The sequence below is a fragment of the Parasteatoda tepidariorum genome, chromosome 5 (assembly GCF_982258835.1).
Source record: "Parasteatoda tepidariorum strain Cologne lab strain chromosome 5, Ptep-v5.0, whole genome shotgun sequence".
Taxonomy (NCBI): Eukaryota; Metazoa; Arthropoda; class Arachnida; order Araneae; family Theridiidae; genus Parasteatoda; species Parasteatoda tepidariorum.
Genome location: NC_141759.1, coordinates 5,760,604 through 5,784,758, shown reverse-complemented (window position 1 = coordinate 5,784,758; position 24,155 = coordinate 5,760,604). Strand labels below are relative to the sequence as shown.

General features: G+C 31.4%; 1 protein-coding gene across 1 annotated transcript in view; it reads right to left on the bottom strand.

Annotated features, from left to right (window-relative positions):
- Nucleotides 1–24,155, bottom strand: part of LOC107436174 (uncharacterized) — a 108,872-nt gene that overhangs the window by 54,373 nt on the left and 30,344 nt on the right. Inside the window, exons 6-8 of the mRNA XM_021146764.4 lie at nucleotides 21,425–21,574; nucleotides 20,696–20,819; nucleotides 6,957–7,120 (exon numbers count right to left, since the gene is read on the bottom strand). Of these exons, the coding sequence (XP_021002423.3) occupies nucleotides 6,957–7,120; nucleotides 20,696–20,819; nucleotides 21,425–21,574 (438 nt within the window). The remainder of the gene's footprint in view (nucleotides 1–6,956; nucleotides 7,121–20,695; nucleotides 20,820–21,424; nucleotides 21,575–24,155) is intronic.

Below are 24,155 nucleotides of genomic sequence, written 5' to 3'. Positions count from 1 at the left end.
TATGGGATCAACATGTACATTTATTTATCTCTGGTTAATTTTAATTATTATATCATGATTACATGTTATTTCTCAAATTTCGTGCTTATTTTTTGTTTTTCTCGTCTGCGTAGGTGAAGATTTTACATACATTAATTGGCATGCATAAAGGCACGGTCTCACGATTTAGGTATCATTTTTAGTTGTTGGTGATGACCGTGTTAAAAATAATAGTTTGAAAAAATTCATAAAATATTTATTACATAAAAAAATACACATTTAAATAAAAAGCACCTTTTAAATCACGATTTCATTTGGAGAAAAGAAAAAAAAAGAGGTAATATCATGCATTTGAAAACTTGATTATAACAATAAGGGTAAAAAAGGGAGTCAAGTTGTTAACATTTCTAGTGGATCAAGTTATTTTCATATAATATATTAAATATTTTATATTTAATTTCAGCTGGAAGGATCCATTTTCGTTAAACGTTCCGTTTCCCTCTTCAGTGCTTTAGATAAAATAAAAAATAAAAAGTAAATTCTTATGAATCTGTTTTTTCGCTTGCTGATATTTGTCTTCATTTTAAAAGCAATGTATGTATACATTAAAAAGATTTTGTTGAAATTTTATTCCCAGATAACACAGTGTAAACAGATAATGTGTCAACGAATTAATGAAGGTAGGAGTTTTAGTTACGTCGCACTAGAGCTGTACATTAGGCTTATCATCCATTTAGACTTAAATCTGAAGGGGTAGGAAATTTTCTCCAGATCCCTGTACATTTGGCACAGTAATGCGATCGACCACAGGCCTCTCGATTCCACAGATTTTAATAGCACATATATCGCATGTACTCGGTGGTGTCGAGGATCGAGCACCGCCCCCGTCAAGGACTAGAATGGCCCTTAAAACCCCTATTAACCGGGAACTAAGCCTAAATGAAAAAATCTTGGTCAAAAAACAAAGAAAAAAATTTGTCGCACTGATGTCAAAATATGAAAAAAACAAATATTTAATTTCTCTCTTCTTTTTTTTCTTGCTGTTGTTGTTAATTTACGTCGCACTAGAGCTGCACAATGGGCTATTGGCGACGGTCTGGGAAACATCCCGGAGGATGATCCGAAGACATGCCATCACTATTTTGATCCTCTGCGGAGGGGATGGCACCCCCGCTTCGGTAGCCCGACGACGTGCGCGCGAAGTCGAGCACTTTACGGTAGCACAGTTTAACGAGGACCAATACCGCACACCCTCGGTCCCTACGCAGACTGATCCAAGTGGCACCCGCACACTGACCGCAGCCAGTGATGTTTGACTTCGGTGATCTGTTGGGAACCGTGTCTTAACGATCAGTCCACTGCGGGACCTTTTTTTTCTTCTTAAAGGTGGTTTTTTTTTTTTTTTTTTTTTTTTTTTTTTTTTTTTTTTTAGGATCTATGTATTAGCATTGCAAAATTTAGGTCTTAACTTCAATTTTTGAGGAACTTTCTCTTTTCCTTACTTAATTCCTTTTCTTTTTTATTTATATGATCTAAATAATTAAAAACAATTTATTTAACTTCATTAACTATTTAAAACCTTCCAAGCATTGTGTACCTAGGTAAATTTTACTAAAATTCCCTGTTATGTAACATTATTGCCCGATATGATAAAAAAAAAAAAAAAAAAAAAAAAAAAAAAAAAAAAAACAGACTATTCAATGCAAGAAAGCCTAAAACTGACAGCTCGGAAAAATAAACCGAACTAACGCTCTAACTATTTTTAAAAGTACTTCAATTTCACATACACAAAAACTCACTCATAAATAATATTTTGCAAAGAAATAAAGAATTATCATTACTCGCTCTTATAAAAAAAATTATTTTTCTGACATTACAACAAAACTTACAATTATTATTTATATTTTATGCTATTTTATATTATTTTTTATATTTTATAAATTTATATTATTTTTTACTATATATGATTTTCATAAATAATTTACTTATTGCAATTAAGATTTTATAATTAAGCAATTTCCAGATTATAAAATTCAAGATTCAAAGCAAAATTTAATAAATTTGTGAAAACGTTGTTGTGTGTAAAAACGTCTTTTAATAACAACCAATATTTTAAAACTTCCCACACTAAATTTTATTACGAAAACTAATTATGAGAATTATCTTTTTACCTGTTATTTGATGTGTATTTTTTTTTTCATTAATAAATATTATATACATTAAAGAATCAAGATTGATAAATTTTTCAAAATACTTTAATTCTATTTTTACAATTTATGAAGTTTTTGGAAGGAAAAAAAAATTAAATCAGTATTTTAAAATAAAGTAAATGTCTCTTTCATGCAGTAAGAACATGGAATTTAAAAGTAGACACATTTCTTAGCAATTATTTTGAAAAAACTTATATACGGTAAGCGATTATTGCAAAGTAAGAAATTAATAAATAAATGTTAACAAAATTAACCAAAAATAATCGTTTCTATTTCATGTTGATTGAAGTAGAAAATAATAATTAGAATATTGTATATTATAAATTATTTTTTAAAAACTCGTATGGCGAGCGATAATTGCAATATAAAAAAATAGTGAATCAATTTTTACATAATAACAAAAAATAAATTTTTTAAATTAAGATCTTTGAATAATAATAATTATTAGTATTCGCATATTAACATCCCACTCTAGAGTAGGCTCGAACCTAGGACGCCGTACCCTTGAGGCGAACGCTGTAACCACTACACCACGACTCTTGTTCTGGACAGAGATAATTTAAATTTAAGTATAATGTGTTTTTACGTTATGTTCATTGCATGTCAAGTAGTGGAAAATTTTTACTTTATTCAGTATTTTGGAAAATTTCTTAATTTTCAACATAGTTTAGTTATATAAGAATTAAAACTCATAGTTCCCTTGTCAGTTACTGATAATGAGCCGACTCAATATTATCAACAAGCAAATATTTATAACCAGTTTAATAAAACAAAAATAATTATAAGTATTAAAAATTAAATATGAATTGTAATGAAAATCTGCAATGTTCAGTTTATTCGAATTCAAGTGAGACGTAAAAGATTATCTTTCTTGGGCTCTCACAGGTTCATCCTTTTTGCTTGAAACATTTTTACCACTAAATTTACGTTTATAATCCCAAACAATTTACGTAAATATAACTATGCAACAAAACGTCAATTTTTCGTTAATAACACGTTTTTAAAAAACGGTCAAAAAATGGATAAAATGTACACGTTAAAATAACGTATTTTAAGTACGTATTTTTAACGAATTATTTAAAGGGAAAATTTATAAAGTTAAATTGACGTAATTTTAACGTATACGTTTTAACGAATGAAGAAATGGTGAAAATCATTACGTGAAATTAACGTAATTTTAACGTATGCGTTTTAACGAATGAAGAAATGGTGAAAATCATCACGTGAAATTAACGTAATTTTATCGTATACGTTTTAACGAATGAAGAAATGGTGAAAATCATCACGTTAAATTAACGTAATTTTAACGTAAGCCCAAAACCTTATAACGGACGAACGGATTTTTAACGTTTATTTGCCCTTTCATGCTGCATGCTGGCTGATAAGGCGTGACAGTTATGACTCTTAGTTTTATCATTTTACCACGTGCTTCAATACTCAGATATATCTTCGGTTGTTTTCTTACCACGAGTCTTTATAATGATAAAAATATGTATGATTTCTAGAATCTCAGACACGTGTGATAGTTTTATTTGCATTTGTCATATTATTTGTTTTGTTTTTTTTAAAGAGAAAAAACTTTGTTATTGTTTCATTTATTTATTTATTTACTTGTTTAAATTATTCATTTTAATTATATTAATTATTTTATAATTTATTTTAATTATTTATTTTAGTTATTTATTGTAATTATATTAATTAATTTAATTACATTAATTATTTTTTTTACTTTTGCCATATTGTCAGCAGAGTCTTTTTTTAGATTTGAAAAGGCTGACGAAACAAAATAAATTGAAAAGTAAAACAATATTTATTATTCAGAAATAAATGGAATATTTTAATTTAAAGTAATGACATGCAATATGTATCAAAAATTTAATAAAGGTGACATTTCTCACGTAGTAGATATCTCACACGCTCATTTTATTTTATTTTATGGCCATTGTAGAAAAGCCCACCCGATTTTAAGTTTATGACTACCAATGTTCAACTGATTAGCTTTGTAAATTTGAACTCATTCCAGAACACAAGGGAACTCCTGGTGGTGAAATTTGATACGTGGAGCACTTTTTGGCTCAACAATCCCTCATTTGCATTACTACGAAAACCTCCCCAACGGCAAGAGGACTTTAACCCATGATCCGTCTACCACTGAGGATATTTTACGTGTGGTTCGTGCGACCCGGGGATAGAATTCGTATCCTCTAGCAACCACTGGGATTCAAACCTGGGTTACTCAATCCCCTAAGCCTAAGTTACCCCCTCTCAAAGGTTTAAGGATCAAAATGTCTTAAAAAATACAGGGAAATAAATTTTTTATTGCATTTATACAAGTACTTGAGCTTACCTAATTCGGATAGGGGGATTTCAAATCTGAATCTCAGACACGTATGGTTTTTAAGAAAAATTTGTTCGAAAAGTTTCTGTTTTTTTTTTTTTTTTTTCCTTTCAGAAAGGTATTTTTAATTTAGTTTATTTTTGTCTAAATGTAAGGAAAAAAAAAGCGGACTATATTCAATAACTTTTCCCGTTTTGGAACTCAATTTTAATGGCTCGAGGGGGTAACCTCAAATACGCTAATTAATATGTGCAGACGATATTTTAAGTTACGAAATCAGACACAAAACCTTTTTTTCTCTGAATAAAAATACCTTTTTTTTAGACGGATTCAGATTTCTGCCCCCCCCCCCCTCAAATATAGTGGGGTAGTCGCAATCTGAGAAACATGGTCCCAATAGTTTGCTCAAGAGAGCGTTTCAAAGTTTGCACCCCTTAATGTAATGTAATTTTACTTTTTGCGCAATTCGCTATATCTCCAGAACTTTTAGGCGAATTGAAAAGTTTTTGCACGCAAGTATAAAATTCGTTTATCCAAAGATAATCCCATGCAAAAAATAACTTTTAGTAAATATTTATTATTTTATTTATGCGCGTTCGAAATTCTTTTTAATTGTATGGTATACGATTTTTTCAATTATTTTAAGGAATGCAATTTTATGTAGCAAAATATGAGCAAAATCACTCGAATGGTTCTTCATAAATCAAATTTTAAATATATGACTTTTTTTTACCTTAAGGACTTAAAGTGCACATTTTCCGCCAAGATTGGAGACTCCTGATTCAGAATTAACGTAAGAACTACGGTCTGGAGGAGATGAAAATTACGAAGAAGGGGCAGTGGCTTCATCTCACTGACAATAATTTCATTTTAATTTTAAGACCTAAATACAGCGTTTTTACATAGAGATAGAGTTTCCTGTATTCAGAAAATATTTTCTCATAGTAAAAAATACGTGAAAATGATAGCATTTCATTAATGGATCCCGCACTTGTTATATGGGTACTTGTACTTCAAAAAAAAAAAGAAGACAACTGATACCCACACATGTGACCTATGACGTCAGCTATGGCGAGATCAAGTGTAACATAGCAAGTTTCCCCACACAAGTTAGAACGAAAAGTTAATTAAATTCAGCATCGAATCAGTTGAAATATAATTCTTTCTCCTCTACTTTTTTTACTTAACTTAGATTTATTATTTTTTTATGTACTTTATTGTACCCGTGACGTTTTGTGTACCTGGCAACTTCGATGCATAATTGGTTTGTTTATGTTACTCATGGCTTTGTACCTGTCTTTGTGTTAAGTATGAAATATACAATGAAAGATTGAAATCTTCGCAAAAGAATCTGTGTGAACGAAAATAGATTGCGTCATTTAAGGGATTTGATACATAAGGGGCTTTGCTTACTCGAAATAGAGTGGAAAGAACAATTGCTAACGTAAACAAATGCCACATATCAACAACCCATCAAAATCGATATACCCACATTACGTCACTTACAGGTATCCCATAGAAACTCAGTTGATTGGACTGAAATTTTGATATGTTGTAGTCAAAATCCTCCTCATCAAAAGTTCCCATTCACCCGATGTTTCAAAATGAGCAAATATTGAGATAGAGAATTATGAAATCTGTTTTTGAAGGCTCCGTCATCATATGAAATATGTTTTTTTCTTTTTTGGGGAATAATATGCTATTTTCATAACTGCTGAGAGTTTGTAACAGTTATTCATGATTGTAGGTTAATTTAGCCAATCTAAAGGCAGCACTGTCTGTGCTTACTTTGAAAATGGCACAGAAGGTCAATATAGAGAAAAAGCACAGTTTTGTGAAGATGAAAAGCATTTGTGGTTTAATTTTTTAATATTTAAAAACTTACTCCAATGCAGTATTATCTGAATTAAAAAAAAATTTGCAAATATTGAAAATAAGGCAGTGATATTGATAATTTTCATGTATTTGTAAAAATGTCGCCAAATTGGCGACTTTTAAAAAAAGTTTAATAACTTTTAAAATATTGAAATTATTCGTCTGTTCTAAAGCCCAGGTAATTCTTCACGGCAAAATAATATCTATCTATAGTTTAAAATCAAGCTGCTTCAAGTATTAAGCACGCAAACTTCTGCTTTTTTTTATTTTCCTTGCGGACAGAGCTTCGAAAAAACATTTTAAAACCTACATGGCATGAAAATTTAACACTTCGTGTTTCAAATTCTGTAAATGTTTTTGTCATTGAACCCCGGTGAGGACTTTTGATCAGAGTATTTCAACTACAACATATCAAGAGTGCACCCAAATCGACTGGGGCACAATCCCCAATTAAAATAACAGGGTAGTTTGATTTTCAATTTTTCCCCGGCCGGAACAACCCTGATAAAATACATAATTCATGAAAGAACATTGTAGTTAAAAGAAGTGCATACATTTCCTTTATATTCCATTTTGTCAGTCTCCATCTGGAAAATGTGTTCTGGTGTTGCCAAATTTATGTAAAGATTACCCTCCTCGTTAGCTTCCATGTAATCAGCGTGCGTGATGGGTCTGATGAAACATCTTCCCGTTGCTATGTTGGAAGTATACAGTATACCTAAAATGTAACAACCAAATTTAGAAAGAATGTTAAATATTTATTAATTATTTATCGTTAATTAACAATATTATAACAATATTATAATAATAATCTGTGGATGGACATTCATCTTACGGTAAGGCTGAAAGTGAAACGGAAAGAAGAAGAAAAAAAACGGGTGTTAAACAATATAATTTTTAGCTGTTTTTCGTGAAGAGGAAAAAAAAAAGACGTTTTATCTATTATTTATAATAAACGTTTCATCACTGTCTATTTTCATACAGTGATGTGGGTAACAAAAAATGTAAGAAGTGGTAGAAAATCAATTTATTTTTATTTTTCGTAATTTATTTAAATATTGAATAAAAACTACAACTATGGCACATATATTTCAAATTATTAAGAAGAAACAAAAACATTCGTTTCGGGAAACGCAAATGCATCACTTTCAGATTGTCCGACTTGAATTCGGGCAAGAGAAAAATCGGTCCTTCCATTCCAGGATCTCTGTTCATCCAATGCATTAATATGTTATTTACCATTCTCCCAACAGATGGCACTACTTGTTTTTAAATTTTCCAGCCAAAAGTTCTCAGTTTCGCGCCATCTGTCGTGTTTTTTTGTCATTTATACAATTCAAAGAAATCTGAGGGCATGGGATTCATGACAGTTAATATTCGCCATCGCAACGCTCAAATACGCCATCTGGGAAGAAGACCGTTTCCATGTCCTGACCATCTTCCCAATCCTCTCTTTCTCTTCTCAGTTGTATAGAAATGTAGGGGAGAGTGGGGTCAATTGTAACAGGGTACGATTGTAACAGAGCAAAAATTTCGAGTGTCGGGTTCTAGATTTGGTCCCTAGGTGGCGCACAAGGTGTATTTAATAAATCTACATGTACACCCTTGATGGCAACCATTTTTATGTACTTTTGAAAGAGTTACATCACAAAAGATATTTTCACGCCACGCAAGTACTTTTTTTGGTATTAGAATATTATATTATAACAAAGTAATTTTGTTTAAACAAATAAAAATTAGTAACCGAATATGTAAGTGGACACTTTAATTAACATTTCAGTAAAAAAAAGATTAGTTTTGCTAATTAACTAGCATTGCTTTTAACAAATGAAGCTGAAATGGCGTCTTGGGGACAATTGTAACAATAAGTAAAGGGACGATTGTAACAGCTGAAAATAAATAATCTTATGTTTACAAACCATTACTTAACTCTTTAAGAACCACCAATAGTTTCCTATATCATTTATATTATGTTGCATGTGCATTATTTTATTTGTCACCTTTCACAGCATAAATTAAAATTTTTAACCCCTTAAAGTTAAGAGTTTAACCCTTTAGGTTTCTGCTCATTATTATTTTTACTCCTAAAATATCACTACTATTTTGATCAATAAAAAAATATATCACAACTATGATAATATGTATAATTAACTATGTTTTAGTTGAATTTATGAACTGTTACAATTGACCCCGTAAGTGGGGACAATTGTAACAATTGCACGACTGTCAAAAATTGTTAGTAACTAATATAATAATATTTAAAATCAGGTATTTATTTTTTTTCTAGTAGAGGATAGTCTACTTTACTCGTCTGTCAATTAATACTAATAATATATTGGATTTTTTGTTAGTTAAAAATAGTTAAGTAAAAAATGTTACAATTGACCCCACTCTCCCCTACTGTGTGAATATCTTCCCTTTTCTTAATGTTTTTCGTATTACCGGCCAGGTAGCTGAGCAGTTGGCGTGCCTATTTGCGAAGCCAATGATTGTGGGTTCGATTCCCGCTCAGGGCATGGATGTTTCTCTCTGTGCGTTTTCCACTGTGGTTTATGATATGTGAATGTGACCCACTCTATGGACGGGTTTGTGTGGCGTGGGTAATGTTGCTCGCCTCCGTCACTTTGGTCACAAGCTGCTCATTAGCCAAGCAAAATGTGCGACACATGGTGAAAAACGATAAGGTCAGTGACTGGGGCCGGGATAGCCTGGTCGGTAGGGCGCTGGGCCCATATCCAAGAGGTCGTGGGTTCGATCCTCGCCGGCCGAAGACTCCCCGTGTAGTAAATGGTGACTGATGCACGTTAAATCTGTCGAGTCTCAAAGTCCTCCATGTTCCCACAACAAATCAATACCTCTGGGGGTACTGATCCAGGAGTTTCCTTGTCTTCTGGATTGGTTCAAAATTACAAGGCTACGGAGTTGAACGTAAGTAGTCGTAAACCCATGAAATTGGGTCGACTGTTCAACGACGGTTATAAAATAAAATATAAAAGGTCAGTGACTGCCGTTAAAAAAAAAAAAAAATATTTTTCGAGTTTATTTGTCAATTTTTTTAAAAAAATCCATGACGCTTTTTTTGAACTATGTTCAATGTAGTTATCAGTTTTATATAGTTTTCTAACTTAAAAGTTTTGAATCTATTTAAAAATCATGACAGTAACTAATGCACTTCCTTCTCCTCTGATTAAATAAAAAAAAACTTATAAAATTAAGGGACAAATTCATTAGAATCTATAGTTCGTTCACCAGGGCACTTAGCTCCACTTCCTCGGTTGAAGAGTTCATTTCCGCTCGGAGTAAGAGGAAAAACGTCTCCGCGCCCGAAATCGATACAACCCTTAATGCGAACAGTGAATTCTTTTTCAGTCACTTACTTCAACAAAATGTCTGAAATAGGACAAACTATTCACTCAAAAGAAAGAAATCTCATCAAATTCATGAAATATTTAATGTTAATTAATTCGCATTAAGGTAGCGATATAAACATTTTAGTCATACGATCGCTAAATAGCATCCTTGTTCAGGATTGTTCACATCTTTCTCCGAAAAATAGCAAAATAGTATCGTCGGATACCACGTGATGAATGCGGAGCCAAGTGCCAACTCCTGGTGAACGAGCTATACATGCTAATAGTGAAAGCTATACATTCTAATGCTAATGGTTGCCATAGGTAGAGAATTCTGCTCTACGACACCTGTACCCCATTTTGATTGCTAATAAATAATATCGCTGAATTAGTTTATTAAATTTATCTTAAAAATTACGTCATTTGATTCATTTTGTTTAATTTGAGCAAAAATATTGTGATCTATTAACATTTCCAATATATGTGAAAACATTGAGTATTGCATTTATTTATGGTTTGAAATTTTATTTTTTAAAAAAGAATCTATTTCTAGCTTTTTGATGACAATAACGAACAATGTTAAGGAAAATATTTCTTTTTTTCCATTTTTGGCACTTTTTTGTCAAATATATTTCGCAGGCAGAAGATTAATATTTGTTGGGTTTTACTTCTCAACGATGTGATTCGAAAATTCTTAAAGGTTTATAGTTTTAAATAGTAATTTATTTTTTTAACTACTTACTATTGACCTCAATATTTCAGCCACGCATGTTAAAAAATAATGCATTAAATTATAGAGTAATCTTGGTTACCAAAGAAATGTATAATATTTTTTCATAACGTATGTATTTCTTGCCTGGTAATAAAAAGAAATTGTACAGAGATGTCAATCAAAAAATAACAATTTCGGAAAATGAACTTTTATTTTCTTAAAATTGAAATATTTCTGTCTATTTTTTAGTGTTAATTTACAGAAAGACACAAAATAAAATTACTAACATTTGAAAGAAAAGAAAAGTTAAATTATCTTAGTGAATGAGTTCGGAAACCTTGAAAGAATCTAAGAGCGACGAACGGTAAATTATTTACATACTTTAAAAGCAGGTGTAACCTTGGTATTGTAAAAGAGATTTTTAGTCATTTCTCTCTCAAATAGAATCCGCGTCATTCCTCTTAAAGTGGATATTTATTTCAGCGCTAATTGTGTTTTCTGAAAATAGAGATAACGGAAGGAAAGTTGCAATGAAGACTAATAAAAATCTATATTTCGAGATATTAAGTATCTAAATATAGATAGAATTGAATATTAAAAATATTCTATATATATAAATATTCTAGCTATATTTTCTCAATTATTTTTAATATCCTCAAATATTTCTCAAATATTCTATAATAATCCGTTATAATAAGTTTGGATCTCAATCAAATTTTAGGAAATTTTAACGATTAAAATTTTTTATTTTATACAACTTAATACCGAAAATAATGTGTGTTATTTGCATACCGATTATTGCCTAGCTGTCTACATTTGGACTGAATATTGCCTAGCTGTCTACATTTGGTTCTGAGAAAAAATTTCATAAATGTTAGTGGAGAAACAATTTTATTGCTTTTAGTACTGAGAATTTTTTTAAAATTTACCTAAAAGCTGAAATTTGTTTAAAATAACTCTAAGGCAAGACTCCATCTCTTACGGGTTCTTCATAGTTTGAAAAAAAAAATTCTTAGTAGTAGGCCTATAATTAATATTATAATTTATATATTATAATTGCTGAAATTACAAAATCAAATTAAAACCTATAAAGTCCTCAACAACCTCGTAAAACATTTGTCACCACTTTTCAACTTTTTTCTGATATTGAGCAGTATATTAAAGTAATTTTGTCCACAACGGCATATATTTAATTCAAGCAAGCATGTAAAAAGTAACTTGTTGAATTATCTCATAGTGAAACAGAATTCTGGAAATATTATGTTGAATAAAATATTTGCTTTATATAGAAAAGTTGTGTTTTGAATTCTCTATCACTTTCTTAAAATAATACGCACATACAACCTAAATTTATATGACCACCGTAACAATATTGGAATTTTATTTTCAGTAGGCTAAACGTTAAAGTGGTAGCTAAAATGAGGTTATAGCTCACTTAGCTAATACATTAACTACTTATTACACTTGTGAATTTCATTAAACTTTTCTGGCATAAAATGCAGCAAGAGGGCCGGCCTTTCATACAAAATAAACAGTTCTTTAAGCAAACTTGAAGAAATTTTGTAAAATTAACTTAAACAATAGAAAAACCACAACATTAATTAAACAAAAATACACAATTAAATTACTATTTTACTTTTTGAAGTGGTAGCTAAAACGAAGTTATATCTTTCTCAGCGAACATTAACTATTTATAACTCGTGGGAATCCTATTAAATTTTCAGTTAGAAAAAGTGAAGCAAAAGGTTTTTTAAACAAAATGAACTCTTCTTTATACAAACCTTAAAATTAACTTTTAACGGGTAAAAAAAAAACCTATAATACATTAATAAAACAGAAATAAATAATAATTTGCGAAATGACTTAATTTTAACATAATATATCTCTAGTTCTTAAAAGCAATATACAAAAGAATTATAAATATGATTTATTTAAAAAAAAGTGCTTTGCATTGCAAAACACGTGAATCGTAATGAGTCAATGCTTTTCTCACATGACAACAAACTGCTTGTTCTTGGAAGCAAAATATCCGAGAAGTTTCGTAAATACAATGACGAAACTGCAAAGGTGGTGGTTCATTATATCATCATCCTCTGGCATTTCGCCACAAATTGTTGCGACGCAACAAAGCTCTAGAAAACCTTTTGTTTGAGATTTCATAAGTAATACACCTTTAAATCTACTGTAAGTTTTCGAATATGTCATTTAAATGAAAGCTAATTAAAATCGAACATTTTTTTTTTAAGACTGAAGTTGAAATGTTTCTTTGACATTTTAAAAAACAATTTGAATATAAAACTGCTGCATTTTTTTTAAAAATTGAAGCTAATATTTATATAATACAGTGAAGACTAAAAGGATAAAAGAAAAGAAAGAAAAAAAGAAGAAAAATAAAGAAAAGTAATGAGTTTTATTTACTGCGCATAAACTGGAAGTATATAAAACTCTTAAAATAGGTTAACAATGTAGAGAAAACATGGAGAGAAAAATATGATAAAGAATTATGAAAGAAAAGAAGAAAAATAACTAAGAATGATTAAAAAAATTTGATATTTTTTTATATATTTTTATTTAAAACAAAAAATCGAAACGTCGAAAACTAAAAAAAGAAAAGATATAATCTCGTCATCAACTCACACGATTATATCCTCAAAAAAGAGTGCTTTCTAATATTGCATTCACATAGTCAAAGCAATATATATCAATACAATATAATAAAATATTCAATCCAATAATTCAATCAATCAATTTAATAATTCATAAATCTTTATTGTATTTTTCGCATGTTTTCTCAATATTTTTAACTACATTTTAACCATTTTATATCTATCATTGAAAAGTGGTAATTCATAACAATAATATAAAAATTACATTTTCTTATTTTAGCAACCATTTTAGTTTTTTTTTTAAATTTTCAATAAGTTGAATTCAATAAACAATGTGTTTTTGTCGGAAGAAAATATCATATTTCCTGCAAACATAGTTGGAGGATGCTTTATACATCGTTCTATCACTTGATCTGTTTAATCGACCCAAACTACTAGGAAGAATTTTGTGACACGCTGGCAAGGGATGGGCAGCGAAAGTATTAATTAATAATTTAGGCAGTGTTAAAAATTAGTAATATATTAAGTATTCATTTAGATTCGTTTTGTTAGGTTTTTGCATAAATAATAATTTATGAAGTATGAAAAAGTTAGTAATGCATTAAGTATATATTTAGATTCTTTTTGTTAATTTGTCTTAAGTAATAATTTAAGAAGTCTTAGAAAATAAGTAATGCATTAAGTATTTATTTAGATTCATTTTATTAACTTTCCTTAAGTAATAAATTAAGAAGTGTTAGAAAATAAGTAATGCATTAAGTATTTATTTAGATTCAGTTTTTAAGGTTGTCTTAAGTAATCATTTAAGCAGTATTGAATACTTAGCTTAACGCTAAGTATTTATTTTGAATAATTATTTATTATTTTTGTAAAGATAAAAACTTAGTTAGGATTTAATTATTTCGATTTATTTTTGGTCCTTTCTAAAGTGGCTGCAGAAAATTTAAACAATAAAACAATGCTAGGGTGCTTCATACTGTCATATCAGCTATTGGTGGCGGTGCATATATTGAAACTCTATTTATGGCTTGAATGGTGCGTGAAAAAAATAGTACAGAACTTAATGAATAATGGGATGAGAAAAAATCTCATTTCCTCAAAACATAAAAAAAAATAAAACACAACCATTCGACTATTATTTTATCATTAATTTAACTTTAGAAATTTATACTGTCATGGGCGAATCCATTTTGAATAAAACAGACCCACATGAATCGACGGAGCGTTTCACACTTCATTTGCAAATGAACTGAAACTACCAAAAAGGAAAACAAATTTCTCGAAATCGGTTTTATTTTTCTCACTGGGCATTTGGTTCCGAAATTATTTTTTCAGCTACAGATCCCTAAATAATCAATCGTTATTCGGCGACTTCTTTTTCTGATTTAATAAAATAAAAAAAAAAAATAGGCTAAGGTAACTGCCTACAACCTATGAGAGACTATTTTATTTTCAAAATATTTAATTAGAGGAATGAAGATTTTCCATCGTTTTATCATTAACAATTTTATATTAGGTTTTATGTCCGACAATTATTTTGTAATACTTGTGCTATATATCTAGTATAGTTATGAATCTGTTTTAGTGTATAGGCATAGCCAGGAGATGAATAAAATAAGCCCAATCAAGAATCACTTCTAAATGATAACGAAGCAGTAATGACTCAAAGCTTCCCAATGAGGTGACCCGGTTACCCACTGAGTGATCGGGTTCGACTCCCGGAGATTGCAAGTCGATACAACCACAGTGCAAACGAAAAATATCCTCAGTGGTAGGCGGATCACGGGTTAGAATCTCCTAGTCATCAGGCTAACCGTGGAAGGTTTTTGCGGTTTTACTCTGTGTTACACAAATGCGGATTAGTTCTCTCATAAAGGCACATTTCTCTCAATACTTAATATCCTTTGTCTTCTGGATTGGGTCCCAAATTAAAAGACTGCGGAGTTGAACGTCGAATGTCGAAAACTCAAAATTGGGTCGACTGTGCAACTACTGTTATAAAAAAATGATTATTAAAAAAATACTGCTCTAAATGTTAAAAATAATCATTAAGGAAACTTACTTATTTGTTAAAAAATTAAGTTGTCTTATTTTGGTTCGAAAGGTTCGTTAAGAAACACTAATGCAATATTTTATAAATGCATGTTTTTTTCATAATTTGCCCAATGTATTATTAGAAATATTATATTTTCTTTTAAAAAATGTTGTTTCTGTTCACATGCATTTTACTTGAAATAATTTCCACTGTAAAAAATTCCAAAATATGAAATAAATTATTATTTAATTGGCTGGATCTAAAGAGGTTTCATAATTCATCAATGATTATAAGAAAGATGTAGCTAGCAGGACCCCTTTAACTCTCACGCAGAACCCTAAGGTTCCACGGAGCACTCTTTGGGAACTGCTGCTCTAAACTACAACTGGGGGGGGCAGAAAAATCGGTAGTTAAGGTTTTAAATAAGAAGATAAGAAGTTAAAATCGTTATCCATGTTTTTTTTATATTTATTTAACTATTTAATTACTTATTTCCTACTTTAAAAAAAAATTCATAACGCATAACACCAGCAACCTGACGGCCGGTTTAGGTCCGGTGACGCTTTTGGTATTGTTTATGGGTAGCAAAGTGTTCGATCAAGACACTTTTGCACTAGATAAGTGGTTCCCAAATGGTGTTCCGTGAAAGGATCACAAGGGCTCCGAGAGTCAGGAGTTCGTTTGAACTGGTTATAATTTTCAGTTTATCTAGTGTTTTCAAAGTTGGAAAAAAATTCTAACTCTCGGAACCCCAGTGATCCTTTAACGGAACACCATTTGAAATTGATTCTGTAGATTAATTCTGTGGGAAAAAATTTCTAAACCATGGGAATCAATAAATGCAGAGGACAGATGGAAATTATTAGTTTACGCCTCTCTGGCCTCTGCTATGTTGTCACGCTGATGAAAGAAGTTTTATTTTTGATGCTGATGGAAGAAGATTATGGAAGATAATGGTCACGCTGATGGAAGATGATTATGGTCATGCTGATGGAAGAAGATTAGGAAAGATAATGGTCGTGCTGATGGAAGAAGATATTGGAAGATAATGGTCACGCTGATGGAAGAAGATAATTGTCATGCTGATGGAAGAAGATTATGGTCACGCTAATGGAAGAAGATTATGGTCACGCTGATGAAAGAAGATTACGGTCATGCTGATGGAAGAAGATTAGGGAAGATAATGGTCATGCTGATGGAAGAAGATAATTGTCATGCTGATGGAAGAAGATTATGGTCACGCTGATGGAAGAAGATTATGGTCACTCTGATGGAAGAAGATTAAGGTCATGCTGATGGAAGAAGATTACGGTCATGCTGATGGAAGAAGATTACGGTCATGCTGATGGAAGAAGATAATGTTCACACTGATGAAAGAAGATTATGGAAGATAATTGTCATGCTGATGGAAGAAGATTATGGTCATACTGATGGAAGAAGATAATGGAAGATAATTTAATTATCATGCAGATGGAAGGAGATTATGGTCACGCTGATGTAAGAAGATTATGGTTATGCTGATGGAAGAAGATTATGGAAGATAATGTTCACACTGATGAAAGAAGATTATGGAAGATAATGGTCATGCTGATGGAAGAAGATTATGGTCATGCTGATGGAAGAAGATAATGAAAGATAATTTAATTATCCAGCAGATGGAAGGAGATTATGGTCACGCTGATGGAAGAAGATTATGGTCATGCGGATGGAAGAAGATTATGGAAGATAATGGTTACGCTCATGGAAGAAGATTATGGAAGATAATGGTCACGCTGATGGAAGAAGATTATGGTCATGCTGATGGAAGAAGATAATGGAAGATAATGGTCATGCTGATGGAAGAAGAAGTTTTTGAAGTCAGTTAGTAATTTTCTTACAAATATCCAATCCACACTCTATTATTTAATAGGGAGGTTTCACACTTATACGTTAGGTTCCGTATGCACCCGTACGTAAGACTGAAGTAACTGTGCAACCTCACGTTTATTTTAGATGCTACGTATCTTTACGTTTTGTTGGCATGATTTACGCTACAAAGACAAAGCTACACGAACGCTATTTATAGCTGTTCAATCTTGTTTTCAGTTCAAGCCTAACTTCGAATGAAAAACAGGGAAATGGAATGCGAATTCGAAGAAATGTATTGATGACATTTAGAAATGATTTGTGTGATCTTACAACAATTGGTTCATTCAATAAAAAAATTAGTTTATTGGTTTTTATTGGTCATCATGGTTGTCTAATGGCACTAGTTCCATAAGAAACTAAATATATTTTCACTATTTTAAAATTATGAATTAAATTTATTTTAATTATACGATTTAGTTAAAAAAAACTTAAATAATCAATAGAAGTTCAATAATATTTTTTTAAATATTATTATTAATAATAATAATAATCTGCATTTTTATAACTGAATTCATTAAAATCCGTAATCTACCAAATTTTTCTGCTCACGGATCGGCAGTTTCACGTAGAACAAAGCATCTTGAATCGTATGCCACAGCTTTAAAGAGATTGTCTAACATCCATTGTGAATGATTTGTTTTGATTTCATGGCCAATGCTAAAATGATATTCCACTAAATGAGCGTTTTTAATTGAAGGAGTTTTTCAAAATCTCTTATTTTCACTTACGTAAGTTTGATATTTTTTCAAGGGCTCATGCGCACTTCACCGGAACTGACATATGCGCAATTACTGGAAATGTTACGTACGGGAATGACGGAAGCTAACGGAAATTCGAAAAATCTAATTAATAACTCCGTTATTTTTAGAAAAATATTTAATTGAAATTATTGCAACAAAAGAAATTTCAAAACGCTTTTTCTAACAGCAATATTATGAATGAATTATGAAACGAATATGCGCTTGTGAAAAATTCTATTGGTATTTCGCTTCAAATAAAAATAACCAAATTAAACCAAGTACGTTTCTCTGTTAACCATTCTAAACGTTTATTTTGAAGTTATACTTCTTATGCGACTTCCAACAACGTTAAACGTTTAACGCTACATTTTTATTGGCCGGGAAATCACGTGGTAGCATCCAGTTTTCCCTCATTCATTTCCATATTGTTTTGGTTCTCACTAGCATAAATATAATAAAAGTCATAAAAGTATTCGCGATCGCAACGAACTATAGGGGGCGTTGTTGTATGAGACTAATACCTGCGATTTCTGTATGAACAGTCATTCAGTTACTCTAGAGACGTCGTTAATGTAGCACGTAGCATTGCAACGTTCCTTGTTTATTGTGGCTAATTAAATTTAAAAAAGAAAAATGCTTGATATTCTTTCTTATGCAAACGAAAACAAAATGGTATCTCTTTTTATTAGAGAAGGAATATCCAAAACACATCGGAAAAATATTTGTACATTAACAGAAAAAAATATGTATATTCTTATAAGAGTTAAAACCTAATGCCCGAGAAATAGTTTTACTAAATTTAATGATATAACATGAAAGGCCCATTTAAACTTTACATTCTATAGTTATATTACTTCAAAAAATAAAATGAACAAAAAGTATACATAAGCCTCATAATTTTATGAAATTTAATTTTGTAAACAAAGTTTTTTGACAACAATTTTTATCAAAAAATTTCAAGTTTCAATAAAAATCATTATTTAGAAACTAAGAAACGTAAAATAAAGAATGCTGACGAAACAAAAACAAAAAAACAATTCTTTTTTGTCGCCATTTTTAGTGCTACAAAAATTCGTCTTTGGGATTTGCCAAAAACAAAACAAGATGCAATTGTATTTTTTTAGGAGGGAAATATTTTACCGAAAAAACGAAAATGTACCGATTCCCACAACATAAAACTTTATCTTGGTAAACGTACGTTTTGGAAATGTTATTTCATTTGGAATCTTATTTATCAGAGTTCATATGGCGATATGATTGTTTTGAATCTATGCTAAACTCTATATCGGCTAATTTTCCACCGAAATCCGATTGACTACTTTGATTTTAAATAAAGTGTTTTATTTTATGAAATGTCGCAAAAATTTTAAGTGTAGATTAGCGGCACTTAAAAACCGTCAAATCTGTAGCGGCGGTGGCGTTAATACGTAAGAACCGAATTTTTATTCCATACTTTTCTGAATCATACTACTTCAAACATTGGAATATACAAGAAGTATACATAAACACATAATGTTATACCATTTAATTTTTCAAAAAAAGTATTTTGAGAACAATTTTTATCAAAAAATTATAAACTAAAAAACGGAAAATAAAGAATTCTTAGGATAAAAAAGAGATTTTAAGAATTCTTTACATTGAAATAAAAACTTTCATATTGTTTCTTTTTTTATTATTTTTATAGTTCTTAATCAGACGTAAAAAACCATTCTGTAGAGAACCATCATCAAATGAAAAAAAAATATTTACAGGCAAATTTTTTATTGTAAAAATCATTGCACTTACCTGATTTATAATTCCCGGAGAATTCCAAAATGATAAGTTCCTTGTTTGAAAACTTTATTGTCAAATAATAGATACATAGTTTATCCCTTCATTACTTTTAGATAACATACTACACAGCAAAATTTTATAATTGATATGAATTTGAATATGTAGCTAAAACCAGAATAGCTGAATTCTAGTTGAAATTATCTATTCTTTCAAAACTAAAAAATACGTACCAAGAAAACGATTAAAATTAATTAAGAATCAGCACAAATGGCACTATTTCAAGTAACTTGGATAATTTTTTATTGTTGTTTTCCGAATAATATGGATACAGAAATATATACTATTCTATAACGAAGAAGAATATGTTATAACTATTACAATTCAGTATGTTCTGAATTCATATTTATTCACTGGAATGACGAAAGCAATGTTGACTTCACTTTAATTCGTAATGAATTGAAGACAGATGAAATGCATTTTACCTTAATACACACATCTGTAACAGTATCCGAAATCGGAAGTCATCAGTTGCAAGTTTGTTGATAATAGAAATAAAAAATTATTGAGGAATTTTTCTTCAAATGTTTGGCGTGTTCTGTTCCTGAAAGATTTACTAATATTCTGGAGATTTTTTTCAAGTTCTTCGGCCTTTTCCTTAGGGAAATTTTGTTTCTTATTTGCTGCTAAAAAATGGCGTCTGATTCTGTTAATGATTTCGATGGAACTAAATGAAAACGTGATAAATTAATGTCTGATATTTACAGGCTCCCGCTAGATAGCGTACTCGAGCGTTGCGATCGCGAATACCTTTATGACTTATGTCAATTTTATGCTGATGACAACTAAATCAATATGAAAATTAATGTGGGAAAATTGGATCCTACCATGTGATTTTCTGGACAATAAAAATGCACCATCAACAACAACCATCAAAAGAGACACCATCCTTAGGTTTTTATAAGTAGTTAGATCATAAAAAAACATTCGAATGCAAGAATTGCAATTTACTTTATCTCTTTCTTAAAATATGTAAATAAAGTCTTCCGGAAAACTTAGAGGGAACAGCAAAAATGAAATTTGTAATGTTACTCTAACATTGATGAAACATTGTTATTACTGAACTGTATCGTTTACTTCAATTTCGAAAACTATTTCATTCAATGACTTACCTTCAGAAAAGTCATAAATAGTTCGTACTGGTGACATTGTTTCAAACGCTGATTTAATGTCAGTGTCCACAGGTCCCGGAGTGAAATCTCTTCTAGCAAGTTTCTTTTCTTGATAATAAACTATCTGCAGAAATGAAAACATTAGAATCAAAAGAGTTGTTCGGAGGAACTGAGCCACTACGGCTCTCATTCTTCAAATTAAATATTTTCAAAATAATTAGTACAGTACAGAACCCGTTATCCGGAAATCAGAAAACCGGAAAACCAAAAAACCGGAACGAAATTCGATAAATTTTCCCGCAATTTTTTTAAAAAAAAAAAAAATTTTTCCTCATAGGATTTTAGGATTTTTCTTTCTTTTTTGAAAGATGTTTACCTTACCATCATTTCAGAAATAATCATTAGTGTATTACCTCATCGTTTTTTCTTATTTTTAAGATTATTTCCAAATATTTTTTTTTTAGTTGGGTTTAACACTAAAAAAACGGCTTTTTGTAGCGATTCAGAAAACCGGAAAAATCAGTTATCCGGAATAGCGATAGTCCTGCTCGTTCCGGATAATCGGTTCTCTACTGTAGTTCTTTTTTTATTTTCATTTCAGTACATTTACAGCCACTAATAAACCTTATTTATGAAGTTCACCAAAAGAAGCTCGATCGCTTAGGGGGGGGGGGCGGATTTCTTAACTGCTGCGGTTTGAAGGTTTATGTATTTTAAACAAAGACTTACATTTTCAAAAGAAGTGATTTCAGATGTGGCTGCTTTTCCTAATATGTCAGTACTCAGTACTGTTCTTTGGACTCTAGTTGAGAATGCTGTGGGGAATCTAGGCATATCCTTTATTCCTCTATAGCCTTCGCAATACAGATAAGAAGGAATCTAAAATAACAATGAGTTTAATCAGAAATTAAAGTACTAAAATATTTCTTACACTTTATGGTGATTTTTCGAATTTTAACAGTCATCTAAATTTTACACCCTATCATTTTCAAAAAATAAATAAATAAATAAATAACTATTTTAAGTACTGTTTTTTACTATTTATCAAAGTTAATGCATTAATATTTTACATAATTAGAATTTATATATAAATATACAGGTATAGGACAAAATAATAGGAACACCTGTGAAAGAATGGAGTCGTTCTCGACCGTCCAATAAGCGGCGGCCACGTGTCGCAAGAATGTGCCACCCAGTGGTGATGAAAGGCAAGGTATCTGTCTAGCATTTGGCAGTGTGAGATTTGCATGAGAAAAATCTGTTTCTAGCAAAACGAGATTATGTCCGACCTCTGACCTTAAAAGAGGCATGATAATCGGAGCTCGTCTGGCTGGAGCGTCTGTGTCCAGAACAGCGAACCTAGTAGGTGTTTCAAGGACCACTGTATCAAGGACTCTGTCGGCATACACAAAGTTGGGTAAGGAGTCTTCGGCGAGGCACAACAGCGGCAAAAATTCGAAGTTGTCAGACCGTGATAGACGGGTGTTGAAGAGGATAGTCGCTCGAAAACACAAGACTACACTGCCGGTGATAACATCCGAGATGAATACCCACCTTCAGAACCCTGTATCCATGAAAACTATTCAACGGGAGTTGCATGCTGCTAACATTCATGGCAGAGTAACTATTCCAAAACCGTTAGTTTCAGCGCGGAATGCTTTGAAGAGACTACAGTGGTGCCAAGACCACCTAAAATGGACACAACTGCGATGGGAACAAGTCATCTGGTCTAATGAATCCTCTTTTACACTATTCCAGACTACCAGACGTGTGTTCGTGTAGCGAACGCCAGCAGAAGTATTTCATGTTGACTGCTTGGTTCCAACCATGAAACATGGAGTATGGCATCTGTGATGGTGTGGGGCGCTATATCTGCTCGTGGATTGGGGCCTCTCGTTGTCTTGAGGGGGGTGGTCAAAGGGGACCATTACCGAAGCATCCTTGCAGATCATCTTCACCCTATGCTTCATACTCTCTTTCCGGGAGAACGTCCTGTGTTCCAAGATGACAACGCCCCTGTTCACACGTCTCACTGTATTCAAGCATAGTTAAATGAGCATAATGATGAAGTGGACCATCTAACGTGGTGTCCTCAGTCCCCTGATCTCAATATCTTTGAGCCTTTGTGGGTTTTTTGGAGAAAAAAGTGCGTGCTCGGTTTCCTCCTCCACGCACACTCTCTGAACTCGAGACAGCCCTCCAAGAGGAATGGCTGCAAATTCCAATGAACTTTGTTAACGACCTTTATTTGTCAATCCCACGTCGAATGCAAGCTGTCATTCAGGCCAAATGTGGCCCAACTCCTTATTAATAAAATATTTTCATTTTTTCACAGGTGTTCCTATTATTTTGTCCTATACCTGTATAGTTACAGTGTTAGAGTGTAATATATTTGCGAATTGCATCATCCGTCATCATGTAATATTTGGAAGAAATTCATCATCTACTTCCTCGTTGAAAGGCGACAGCCTCTCCATTCGGGAAAAATCCCGAAGTGATAATTAACTCTTTTTTTTCCGTAGAACAATCTACGTTAGCATTCATATTCGATTCGGCGACCCCAGGGCCGTTTTATCCATTAGGCACTGTAGGCAACTGCCTAGGGGCCCCGTCACGTTCAGGGGCCCTGTGCTACAGAGAAAAAAATTGACTATGTTTCTTAAACAGTAATTATAATTAGTGATGTATTGGAAAAGGTTAACTTTCAGGATGTCTTGAACGATTTTGTAACAAAAAAAGTTAGAAGAGTTAATATTTAAGCTTATTGTATGATTTTTTTTAAATGCATATATTAATTACTTATATTCTTTTCGTTTGATTCAATATTTTTATTGAATAATGTGATAACATGCCTATGTAGTAAAAAACAGCGTAATTATGAATAAAGTGTTGTGTTAGCGAAAAAATATATTAGGAAGTTAGAAGACGGTAGGGGGGTGGCGAGACGAGCATTGCCTAGGGGCCGCGACAAGCATAAGCCGGCCCTGGGCGACCCTGCGAGAAGGCAGTTCTCACCGGTCATGATATCACTGTTTTAATGCAACTTATTTCCTTTTTCCTATTAAATGCTAAGTTTGAGTTTTAAATTATTGTCGTTATTTCCTCTTATGCTCCACGAACTCCTATATACTATATATATTCTCATTTGATAAATTATACTCACTCTGCTTACTTATATCCACTAGCATTTTTTCCTCATATTCTTAATGCAAAAAAATACAAATAAATAATGCTTTTGTTTGTTATTTAACCATTATTAATCAAACTGTTATGTTTGTTTGTCTTGTTCATTCTTTCTCTCTTTTCCCTTATCCCTAATTTCAATTTTCAAAAAGCGTAGTTGTTGCATACCTGATTTTAACTTGCAGAAAATACAAAATGTGTATCAGCCTTTAATTGTAATTCAATTTTCATTTTACTCTCACTGGGAAAATCATCCTCAAAAAGATTAAACGTTGGT